The sequence below is a fragment of the Homarus americanus genome, unplaced genomic scaffold (genome assembly GCF_018991925.1).
Source record: "Homarus americanus isolate GMGI-L3 unplaced genomic scaffold, GMGI_Hamer_2.0 scaffold43265, whole genome shotgun sequence".
Taxonomy (NCBI): Eukaryota; Metazoa; Arthropoda; class Malacostraca; order Decapoda; family Nephropidae; genus Homarus; species Homarus americanus.
Window position 1 is genome coordinate 179,916 of NW_024713151.1, and position 13,350 is coordinate 193,265.

The 13,350-nt window shown below is 38.9% G+C and overlaps 1 protein-coding gene across 1 annotated transcript in view; it reads right to left on the reverse strand.

The window, feature by feature from the left end:
* Positions 1 to 13,350, reverse strand: part of LOC121871452 (nephrin-like) — a 123,416-nt gene that overhangs the window by 41,721 nt on the left and 68,345 nt on the right. The window contains exon 5 of the mRNA XM_042373777.1: positions 10,300 to 10,444. Coding sequence (XP_042229711.1) covers positions 10,300 to 10,444 — 145 coding nt within the window. The remainder of the gene's footprint in view (positions 1 to 10,299; positions 10,445 to 13,350) is intronic.

Sequence of the window (13,350 nt, forward strand, 5' to 3'; positions counted from 1 at the left end):
CCATGAACAAAATGTGGAGAACAAAATTGCCAAGGCATTTGGTCACTTGTGTGTGCAAATTTAAATTTTCCAGCTTAAAAAGTGCCTGAGATGTCACCCGGACAAGCAAGAAAACAAAGAAAACAAACAAATGGATCAATCGCTGATTAACACCTTCACTGGAACTCATGTCTTTGGGACAAGCACTTCGCGCGGCACCTGGAGACAGATGGGGGAGGGTTGGTGTACAGTAAAGCACTTGTTTCTATCCTTACAGTTGCTGGTCAGTTCCTTGTATACCTGGTTATTTACCTTAACACTTGGGGAAGTGATGGAGGTCTAGTGTAGTGCCAGCCACATTGCCACTTGGCGTACCGAAAAAGGTATAGTCAACAGTGTACTTAATCCGCACTGCCCCTAACAGGCCACCAGGCCTGTAAATAAAAAAAAATAGTAAACAAATTAATAATCTAGTTGAATTTAACCCATTATTTGGATTTGTCTACGTACTTTATAAAGGACACTTCGCTGAGTTATGTTAAAAACGGTCTAAATGATCGAGTTTTAATTTTTATTTTTTGTTTGAAAATTTGATATAACAATTGCCTAAGAATTTATACATATAACTTCCGGGCGCCTCACACTCTGGTAAATTAGGACAAACCATCACTGAATTATGTCTGATATTATCAAGAACTGCTGTTCTTGATTTTTCAGTGGTGTCTAAGGACAACAGGGTTGTAAACTGGAATATTCAGAAACCGTTTTGTGTAAATATGAAATAACAAAGGAAATCTTATTTACACTTCGGAATGTGGGAAAAATATGTTAAATTATAAACAACCCTAAAACAAGTTTACTTTTTTAATTATTCATCTGCAAATATTATGATGTGAGTAATCGGTGTTGTTTGGCTGCCATGAGGGAGGAGACTACTGTCATTGTGGTGATCAATCAAAATTTTACAAATTTCACAAAATATATATCCTGGTAAACGTCCAGGTTGAGAGCTTTCATGACAGAACGTGATGAGAAGAGTATTTTTTTTCTTCTAAAAAACAAACAAGCAATTAATGCTAAAATAAATTTTAACATTTTGCGAGCGACATCACGTTTATGAATTAAAGCAGAAATGATACAACACAGAACCCATATTGTCTCGTACATGATGGATACCGTGCTTAGAGTGACAATCCTATATAAGAAAAAACCCACCTAATTCCTGCTATTAATAGTATTGGTTGAAAGTGAGACTTGAGTTCCATAAGTGTGATGGTCCGTTAGGGGCAGCGAAGGTACAGCGACCTGTAGACGAAATGTATTTTTGGTACAGAATTACCGGCACTGTACTCGACAGCCCTTATTTTCCAAACTATGAAGTTAAGTGCCCGTTCACAGCTGGGTGGGCTGGGAGTGCCCTGGGCTGGAACAAGTTACCGAAGATGCGAACTGACACATTTAATACCGAGAAACATCTAGCATTATCAGCTGCTAAACTCAATGAATATACAGAAGATTTTTTTAGTATTTTAAGTGATGGTGAAACTAAGCACCTACAGGTTACCACGAGGAAGGTAAGCAATAACTCGCCTCAGGTGTTATATGGATTTATTGAAGATGGGTGATGTGAGTTATGAACGTCAATAAATAAGACAATTACACGCTGCCATGAATCAATGCGCGACACATAACTCACGGAGACAGTAACGCAATAGCCTACACTGGCAGTGGATTTAACGAGGCTCATCCGTTTCCTTAATATTAAGATGTTTGTTTTTGCTTTAAAATTATATTATATGTTGTAAACCTCTGATCGTATCTTCACTAACACATTAAAAACACTCACTATGTTGATCCTATAATAAATATGTAAAACCAAAGACTAAGAAAAACATGAGTAGCCGTCTGGGAATTGAGGCAAGATGTATATTATCAAGAACCAGGGCAATGTGTCACCTCCCAAGAGAATGTTGGATATCCCGAGGGTAACGTAATACCTCAAGAGTCACAACACCCACATCACCACCTCAAGAGTCACAACACCCACATCACCACCTCAAGAGTCACAACACCCACATCACCACCTCAAGAGTCACAACACCCACATCACCACCTCAAGAGTCACAACACCCACATCACCACCTCAAGAGTCACAACACCCACATCACCACCTTAAGAGTCACAACACCCACATCACCACCTCAAGAGTCACAACACCCACATCACCACCTAACTGCGCCCCCCGTTGATCAGCCCTGTACCCATAGCGCCCACCAATACCCAAAGAGCAATAATTTTCAACAGTTCCTTATGGACGTCTAGAACTCTGGATAATTATGGGATCAAAACCATCAAAGCTCACGTGTTTATGGGGAAATTCAGTATTTCTATGAATAAAAAACATGAAATTGAGAAACCTATAGTGCACTTTTACCCATATCTGTCTTTAGAAATATATATTTGAATGGCATATGTTGACCGTTAACCACCTCACGCCGCCCCTTGGAATCTCAAACCGCGCCCCCCAGGATGGGAACCAACGATCTAGACAAAATAGTCAAATGTTTTTTTAACCGTTTACAAGTTTCTATCGTTAAAGCTGCCTCTTGTCTTTTGTAAGGCAGAAAATATTTGCATGCCTGGCTCTAAGAATGATCACTACATCCCAGTAAGAATGTAAGTATTGAACAGTATTCACGAAGCTTTAGTACAACTTCAGACTGAAAGAAACACGTTAAATATCAGAGCCACAGTTAATAGTGTGACGAATTTGTTGTAATATTTCATAAGTGACAATAGATAAGGCTTTTCAAAATGTAACACGATATTTATTCAGGACAGAAATATAACATAGTGACCTATTCCATTAGAGTCAAACCAATTAGAACCAGAAAATAATTGACTGGTAATGTGAAGTGAAATTAGTGTACATTTCACCTTTCAATTTCAGTTTCATTGTGAAGTAACTCCGGTGTAGGTCTTCTCGGGAGGGGCAGATAATTAGCAACGTAATTTATTTTCTTAGGAACGGTATTTCACTCAGCTGTCTATCTCATAATTTCACCCATTTAACTTATTATATAAGTAATATTTTCATTATTTATCGATTAATTTAAGGTAAGGTCTTATGAAGAGCATACTGTATCATATGTCATAAGATATAACGAAGGGGAAGGAAAACAAACTTACAGCTGATCACTTTGATATAAAATTCAAGCTCATGCTGGAGTTATTTCCGTGTCCCTTTTCATTTTCGAGTGATCAGGTCTTAGCGTCTCCATACTAAAGCTGCACGCCCAAACAGCTTTTCTACTTTTCAGCTTAGCCACCAACTCCTCACCTCTGAGAGGGATAGAACAGCTTTTTCGACTGTTGAACTAACAGCCAGCGCTCACTCAGGCCTTCACTTAAGGGATCTGCAAAAGTTGCTGAAAGTGCTCCACTCACCGCACCGAAAATTTCCCACAAGGCGACCACACCTGGCCATAGTCATTGTAGGCAAGAGCCGGAGTGTAGTGGTTGTGCTTGAGGACTCGCTGAGTGGGTTGACGATGATCATTTACTTCATAGCATAATGATCCTCCACCGCAAATTATTCACACACACACACACACACACACACACACACACACACACACACAGTCTCAAGATTCAAACAAGAATTTTAAAACTATGAAAGTGTGTGTGTGTGTGTGTGTGTGTTAGACGGAGCGACCCGGAGAGTAGTTGATGTTCTTTATTCGTATATTAAGTATTGTTTTCATTACTTATTAATCTATTATTACAGTACTCTCTTAGCCCTCCGACTAAAAGAGTGAGAGGATATATCACTCGCTTTGTGTGTGTCTTACTGTATATATTTCGTATCATTTTTTTTGTAACCATTAATAATATAAAAATTAATTTTACTATGTTTGGTTCTTCAGTAACAGATAAGCCATTAATTCCAGCTATGAGGACGTCACACGGGGGTTATGGTCCATGAAGTTTGTAAAATGGGTCACGTCAGACCTTTGTTGTCCTGCCCAAACATTTTGTACGCCTAACAGTAAAAAAAAAAATATATATATATATATATATGTATATACTATATATATATATATATATATATATATATATATATATATATATATATATATACAATAAAATCACTGTAGGTGCGCGTGATCCAGGTATATGCTGATAACTACATATAACCACACACACACACACATATATATATATATATATATATATATATATATATATATATATATATATATATATATATATATATATATATATATAAACAAAAGAAAATCGAACTGCTTGTAAATCATCATTTTTGAAAAAACAACAAAAAAGAAAGCCACCTGGATTTAAAACCACAATAAAACAGCATTTATCGACACCCAGGGTAAAAAAAAAAGTGTTGGCAAACAGCGGTATAATGGAAATGAGAAAAAGCACTATTTTTTTATTTTGGTACAACAGTTAATTTGACACACACACAATCGATTCTGTTTTATTTTCAGCACAAAATGTCTAAAACGGTTATATGTAAAAGCTTTGCTGATACGCGAATGTTATTCTTTCCGACAACCTACAATAACAAATTACTATTTTTCCAAAGGATTATTATTGACACATACTGTGGTAGTAAGAGACGCACTTGATGACCTTTGAAGTATTATGGTTAAGTCAGGTTCGATGATAACTTGTTGGCTACTGTAGTGGGCTGGTCCTGGTCTGAATAAAGGCGACGGGGTGAAGGATGTGTTGGGAAGATGAGGGAATGAATAGGAGGCTAAGATGAAGTGGAGGTGAAGAGGAGCAGGCGGGGAGAAACAAAGAAAAGGAAGGAAGTAAAGGGGAAAAGGTAAGAGAGGGAAAGTAAGGAGGAGGAAGAAGCAGGGGAGAGGGGTGGGTCAGGGAGGCAGGGTAGGGTCACCTGGCCCAGCCTCCAGGTGTGTCATTTACGTGTTCATTAAATCTTTTCTGAAAGAAATTTACAGTTAATCAACATCTCATTAATGATGGGAGTTGTTTTCTTCAACCAACAACAACAAAATTTACAACCACAAATAAAGTTTTCTAAAGCATTTTGAATTTTGTTGCATTAAATGTCGTGTGCTTCACCGTCACTGTATTATTGCTGTGATAACATGTTGTTCTGTAGCAACGAAGGTAATGGTGAAAATGTACACCAAAATACTCGAAATGTGGAGGAGCGAATAACGAGAATGTTGTCATAACATCAGCAGGTTCATTTTTTTTTTTTTTTACGGGGATTAGCCCACCCGGCCACAGGTCACTGACCCACATCGGGGCCTGGGGGGCGAAAGTGTAAAAGTAATAATAATAATAATAATAAAAAAAAAAATAATAATAATAATATTAATAATAATAATAATAATAATAATAATAATAATAATAATAATAATAATAATAATAATAATAATAATAATAATCATAATATTAATAATAATATTAATAATATTAATAATATTAATAATAATAATAATAATAATAATAATAATAATAATAATAATAATAATAATAATAATAATAAAGAACCATAAAAAAATAAAAAAATAAAAAATATCAAAAGTGAGAAACAATATATGTATATTGTGTTGTCAATAGCACGAGAAACAATTGAGACCCTGCAACTGTGTGTAAATGAGGCAGAAAGTCAGATCAGCAACCTGGGACTTGGTCACAATTTTCGTGATGCTATATGGCAGCAGGGTCTACCATTAGACAACACATTAAGCTTCCAACATCTTCCCAAGCGGTAGTACTGTACCTCCCTGTTTGGTAGCTGCCTACTACCGAGTAATGCTGATAAGTCTCATACCCTAAGAGCATCAACTCTAAGAGCTAAAAACTGTGGATGTGGGACGCGGGTGCCCCACAATGATGTCAAAGAGTAAAACAAAATAATCTCAGGTCAAATTCTACAAAACTATAGATCACAGAAACTTACATCTACTGTGATACTCTGCAATAGTCACCAGATGTGTGTTTGAGAAGCTTTCTGTCTCTCCGGAAAACAATAAGGAAAGTCTGGTCGTCTGTACGTTCAGACAGGCGGATGGGACAATATGGAGAGAGATTGAAGGGATTTGTGGTGACAGGATGTATAGGAAGTGGTAGAAGCTGTTTGTGTCTTGGGAAATTTGTTTACCGTAAAAGTTTTGGAAAAGTAGCTACTGTAGGTTTAGCAGTTTTCTTTTATGTTGTCATCACGCCGCCTCACAGCCGTAGGGATCCCGAGCCCATGCTGTCTCGTTTTTAGCACTAACTGATTTGTTTCTCGTTTAATATACACGAAGTAAGGCCAGTTGAATCCCACCTGTTGAATCGGGTGGTAAAGTCGCTACTGTTTTATACACGAATCTCTCTTAAGTGATTAATGGAGCGAGTCGGTGGTGTCAGCGGGGAGATCCCACTCGATGCTTGTGGTTCTAAGTGGATGTTTGTCTTGGAGAGTCTGGGCTGTGTCATCATCTCTAGGAGCCTGAGTATCGTCGCTGGTGATTAACCTGATGGCAGCGACGGTGTTCCCTTCTATTTTCTTGTTGACTTGGAACGTTAATCCTGCAGGGTGATGCTGGGTGGTGGTGGTGGAGGTGGTGGTGGGTGGTACAGGTGAGGGTGGGTAGTGGAGCCGATGGTGGGTTGGGTTGGGTTGGGTTGGGTTGGGTTGGGTTGGGTTGGGTTGGGTTGGGATGGATTGGGTTGGATTTAGGAGGAATGTGAGGGAGGGGTGACAGAGTGAGAGGAGGAGGGAGGGGTAAGAGATGGATTAGGTTGTGTCAGTTGACGGTGATATCAGTGATTAGAAAAAATTCCATAACATTTAAGGGATTGTATAATGTCCACGAACACTTTAGGAATTGCACGAAATCCCTAGTTACACACTCTTAATGTGTATCAGAGTATTCTGCTGAGAGTAAGGGCGTAGGGGCAACTCAGTACAGCACTGTAATACCAAGGTGACCTGGGGCCTTCATCCTCAGCTTGTTAGAGTAAGTTTAATTTTATTGCAGTAAATGAAATATAATACACTAGGAAGATATATTTTGATTCCAGCAGCATTTGTAGTGCTGACTAAACTATTTTATCTTAAAATTCAACAAAATGAACATAAAAATAGCGGTGTTTCTGAGGAACACAAACACGGGCGCCCAGAAAAATAAACACTACTACTTATTTCGCAGAATCACATTGAGAGAAAACTAATTAAACTTTTCCCAAATGTACAAATGAGATGTCGAAATAGTTCAACTTTGATATTCATTTGGTATAAAAGCACTTCAAAGCAAGAGACGGGAGGTTAATTCTGCTCGCTTAACACCGCCTTTTTGGTGTTGGTGGACCAGCTGCCGTACTGAGATTTTCCACAAACAATGTCGTCACATGGAAACCCTTCGAGCTATAAGACTGTAGAAAATTATTTAATATTAACTTTCATTTTTTTATCACATATATTCTCTTGTCATTTATTTAGCTTTTAAACAACTTGAATTAAGTGTAAATGAATCGCGCCGTCCTCGCCTGGCTGTGCATACGTGTACCGGAACTATGAATGGGTACTTTCAAGCGGAATGAGTGGGGTCCTCATACCCAAGCTTACAAGTTTAAATCAAGCAAAGTTAGTGAGGTGAAGTCCCTGGGAGTTGTGCTGTCCTCCAACCTAAACCCAAAAATACATTTCTAGAAACAAGAGTGGAAATACAACTGTAATGTCTAAGTACAGTGAGTGGATGAAAATATTCACTCGCGTATTGACACTGTAGCTTTATTTTCGTGCGTGTGTGTGTGTGTGTGTGTGTGTGTGTGTGTGTTACAGAATAATTACGGTAATGTATGTGGTTCATAAAGTCATCCTCAAGGTGATATGATTGCATCGATTCATATTAGCATAGATCTCAGTGTGATGTGTGTGTGATAAAGAACCATTAGTGTGAGTCAAAGTGTGATCTGTATATATATTTCTTTGGGTTCATATATCTCTTCTTTGCACTCTATAACAAGATGGATATCATGACTCCCAAAAGCTATAACCAACAGTGTGTTGGGCCTTCCAGCAATAGCCATAAATTGTAGATTCTTCCCTTTTCGACCAATGCACTGCTCCCCCTCGCTGCTTCGGTTTAGTCATAGATTACAAGGGGGACCACAACATACCTCCTCGCCCCACCTTCAGCTGCTACACCACCACTACCAACACTCAAGCTTTCCCAGTATCAGTCTTACATTTATGAGAGGACTGAGAGGAATAGGATGTATAGACACTGTACTCCTATATCTACCCTGACACCTGATGGCAACTGGGAGTGCACTACAAACTACAACTAACCACAATTCGCCACGACCAATTCTGCCTGTGTAACGTCGCACTTCACGTACTGCTTCAGCTTCTATATGTGTGTGTGTGTGTGTGTGTGTGTACGCCTCGTTAATGAGCTCCATCACTTGAGAAAAGACTTAATTGGTCAAGATCCAGCCTACGAGTATGTGGCCGACGCTGAAGGGAGTTTAGTCTACTGTATGTCTGTTGATCTAAGTCTTAAGATCTCGTCGAGTGATGTGACACAAAATATGTTTTCACGACCAAACAAAATACCTCTGTTGCAACCCAAGCTAACAGAGGCCACAAAGTATCAATATTGAGATTGATTAGATTGATCTTGTGTTGTTATGATATTGTGGAAAGGTTGTGTCCCGTCTCAACAAACTGTGAGGCAAACCAAACTAAACTCATCTCCCTACTGACTAAACTCAGAAATAAACCGGACGACAAAAAACTGTAACTCCCCCTCGTGAAAAATCGACATCTATCTACCTTTGATGTTGAATCACCGGATCTCATCTTCAACCGTACGTATTTTTTGTCCGGTTAGCCGGTTGTGCTACACCTTCCTTATCACGTTGATGGAGAATTTGTCGAGTATACATCATAAACTCTTATTGACGGCTCAGGTTACATACAAACTTATACATCAACACAACAATATACATATACATGATCACCCTCACCCCATTACACATGTATATAGTGACTGATCTCCCCGCCATTAATAGTGACTATGAGTGAATCCCAGGAGTTGATGAAGGTAGGGGTGACTTAAAACACTTAGTGCACCTAAGTGTAGGTCATTGTTGTTGTGCAGAGACTTCACGAACGTAGACACAATCATCATCATCAGTGAATTTTTTGGGGGTATTATTTAAGAGGATTTGTGGGTCATTATTGTTATTCTGCCAAGCTGCATAACCAGAGGATTTAGGAGATAAGGGTTAAAATAATCTCAAATAACAGATTTGGACAAGAACATTAAATTTCATGACAGTAAAGCATTCAGATAGTAAGTCACTCTAAATCCCCAAGATTCAAAATTTCACTTGAATTGGCGTTCTGGGAGGGAGTTTTCACAAGGGGGGGTGAAGGGTGAAGTAATGTGTACAGCTGTTCAGACTTCTCGTGGTCGACTATGACTGTTCATATGATAAATACCTATATACTGTATACAAACACTACCTACCGGGTATGAAGTTAAGAATTCTGAATGTGATGCCTTACTTCTATACGATGCACATAAGAATAACATTAATAAGTAAAACAGTGAGAAGGACGAATACTTACAGTAATGTCAAGTCTTTTTTTTTTGGCAGACACAATAATGACCAAGAGATCTGATCAATGTGTTTTCAACGAATTTCATTTGTGTCGGTAATAGGAAGTTTAACCCTTGTGTTATGAATTATTTTACGTCAGTTTGAGGAGACTCTTAGAAATAATGATCCGGGTGCGAGTGTAACATTACAACCAAGTGTACAGGAGAGAATTATTATCTACTGTGACAATCAGGATCAAATTATTTGGTTTGTGATGGTGACGGTTTACTGTTCCAGGCGCCAAGGTAAGCGTGACAAGGTGTTCTCTCTCTCTCTCTCTCTCTCTCTCTCTCGTGTGAATTACTCAAACACACACCCTCCATTGCTAAGGCCATGTTGAGTTCAGATTTCATACAATGCCTACATGACTGTGGGTCGTGACAAACACAACACAAGCTGACATGCAAACACAATATGATTATCACTGTTATTGGCGACACAGTTAACAGAGACAACACAGGTGAGACGCAACGAAGGTGAGAGAGACAACATAGGTGAGAGAGAGAACACAGGTGAGACAACACAGGTGGGGCAACATAGGTAGGGGGGTACTCATAGATAAGAGATGAACCACAGATAAGAGAAGTATTCACGGTAAGAAACTGGTGCTCTTGAGTGAGATAAATGTACTAAAGAAGTAAGACAGGTACTCACAGGTGATCTGTAGGGCGGTGGAGGTGGTGGTGGCCTGGCCGGGTATGTTTGGGTTGTGGGCGCGGCAGGTGAGTGTGGCACCGTGGTCACTTGCCTCTGGCACCAGTGTCAGCCACGACGACGTCACCTCCCCTAGCCGCAGCGACTGTGTCAGGAAGGCAAATCAGGGAAGGTTAACTTGGTCATTACCTGCTTGTTTGGTTAGTAAATGGTGGTTATTGTAAAAGGTGGTTGATTAGTGGTAATGTTTGGATAGTAGTGATGGCAGATTTGTAGTGATGATTGGTTGTTATAGTGATGTAGATATATTATATCTGGCATCGTAATAGTTTGAATCATGTGACGTCATATTCACTAAAAGGGATTTGCTACCTAAAATAATGTAACATAAAATTATATATACATATATATATATATATATATTGATGTAGCTATATTCCCAAAACTATATAATAAAATCTGTGTTACATCACTGAAGGAGGTCAGCCTACTCGATAAACTTAAAAAACCATCCTCTGGAAATGAAACACGGAGCGTGAACCGTATTTATCATTCTCTCCCCGATTCCTTCAGGAGAGATGCTGTCGCCTTAAGTTCCCAGACTGGGACACTCGACCAGCATTTTATCAAGGGGACCAGGCAGTCACCGCATACTGGCTGGGGCTGTCGGGCCATGAGGTGACCATGTGTCAGCCAAGACTGACCAATGTAAAGCCAGGCCAGGGCTGTCTCCTACTTCCCTGTCCTTCAGATATACAGCCAGAGGCGCATCTCAGCTGTAACTCATCAGTGTCTGAGAAGTGACTAACTAGGTCCCTGTATGGATCATTTGTATGTTTCCACACATTGATCAGTTACCTGTCCGTAAACGCTGCCACACCTTTTGCTATAATCTATTTGTTTCTAATCATGAATAATCTTGAGAGATACAAGAGTACCAAACGAGTAGGTGTATGGGGGAGGAGGGATCCTTTTTTTGTATACGGATCACTAATACAAGGAACACCACGATTCGTTGAACATACAGCATTAGTTCATTCTACAATATTAGTGTATAATATATTTCTAGTGTATGTTGTACCTTAAATTTATATGAGTATGTTGCATTATTATTGTATATTGTATCATTGGCGTATGATGTATTATTAACTTATAACGTATCATTATAAATTCTGCAACATTAGTGTCTACTGTAACATCAATACATTTTATTTCATTAATGTATACTGTATCACCCTGTATGGTACATCGTTAGTGTAGGTTGTGATTCACAGTTACATTTACATTTTATCAAAACCATTAATACTAAAGTCCGTATATTTATCATTCACGTCCGTGTGTGAATATATCATATACAAATTATGTAATTCAGCTGCGCGTTTGATCACATCGTACATAATATTCAATAAAATGTCAAACAACGAAAACTTTTCATATTATTTACACATGGAGTTGATGAGTCATTCAAGAGATGATTATATACCTAGTGTATTAACTCACAGGAGACAGTAAATATGAGTCACTCTGCCACTCATGTACTACAATAAACAGTATCACAAGGACTCGTAAAAACACGCGAACACATAAATACACCTGGAACTACACACACACACACACACAGTTGAAAGAGAGATCACTCCTACACACATTACTTCACCAAGACACGTTCCTCTGTCATCTTTTGCACGACCCCACGTTTATTGAGCCATGACGCATCACCTGTCACTTCCATATTCCTGCCACTACCACCACTACCATAACTCAGCACTTCTACCATAACCCTCCTGCAATTACAACAACCATTACTACCACACACCTATAACTATCAGAACCATTACCAAAAAGCACTATCACCACTACCACACTCCAGCTACCATCACTATTACCATCACCCAGCCACCACCATTACCTGACTCCTGCCTGCATCAACATGACCACAGTCCACCTACCATCATAACCATCACCCATCATTTGCACCACCAAACACCTGCCACTACCAGCATTATCATACACCATTACCACAATACTTCAGCCACCACCACCAAACTTCTACCACTACCAGCACTATCATACACCATTACCACAATACTCCAACCACCACCACCAAACACCTGCCACACTGGTTCTCTCTCCTCACTCACGTACTTAGCCTCTTAAGACTTACAATAGACTCTTACCTCCGATTTAAAAGCAGTACAAAACTCACTTAAAATCTTGCCTGATATTAAAACGTTATAACAACAAATATGACTCCCAGGCGAGGCTCTCATCTAGTGTCCGAACAACAATATAAGACTGAAACAAGGTGGCTCTTTCCTGGTGTTATAAGAGCAACACAAGACATCTCAAATGTATTGTACCATGGAAACTATGCAGAGTCTGACATTTTACCATAGAGACATTGTGGTTTAGAATTATCCAAGCATTTTATCCTCCAATTTAATGTACTCTTTGCTGAACCACCCTGTATATACTCATGAGGCTTTTGAGGGCTCTTACTTCAGTGATTATTTATAGTCCCAATATAATACCTTCAACCGAGGTGCTATCTTGGCCTTATAACAGCACTATCTTGACCCATATTCTTATAAAAGCACTATCTTGACCCATACTCTTTTAACAGCACTATCTTGACCCATACTCTTTTAACAGCACTATCTTGACCCATACTCTTTTAACAGCACTTAACTGTCAGCAGTGAAAGCTTTACTACTGTTGCCCCTGTAGTGGCTTCATAAATTTTGTCTTTACAAATTTATCGTCCTTTGTGACTTTATGAATTATTTACCTGTCAGTTACCTCATATAATTCATGGTTTTGGGACTACATAAATTTTGTTAGGTTATGAAGAAAAATAATTGAAACGCAGTCTTTAAGTACAAGTACATTAAACTAACAATTACCCCAAAACAAATATAAAAAAATAGCGTGGAATCATAATAAGTGTACAAATATTTACAAGAATCACCACAAACACAATACTGAGTGTGTGTGTTTCCTTGGAGAAGTTTACCCAGCGTGTGTTGTGCAGCTCCCCCCAAGACCTGGCAA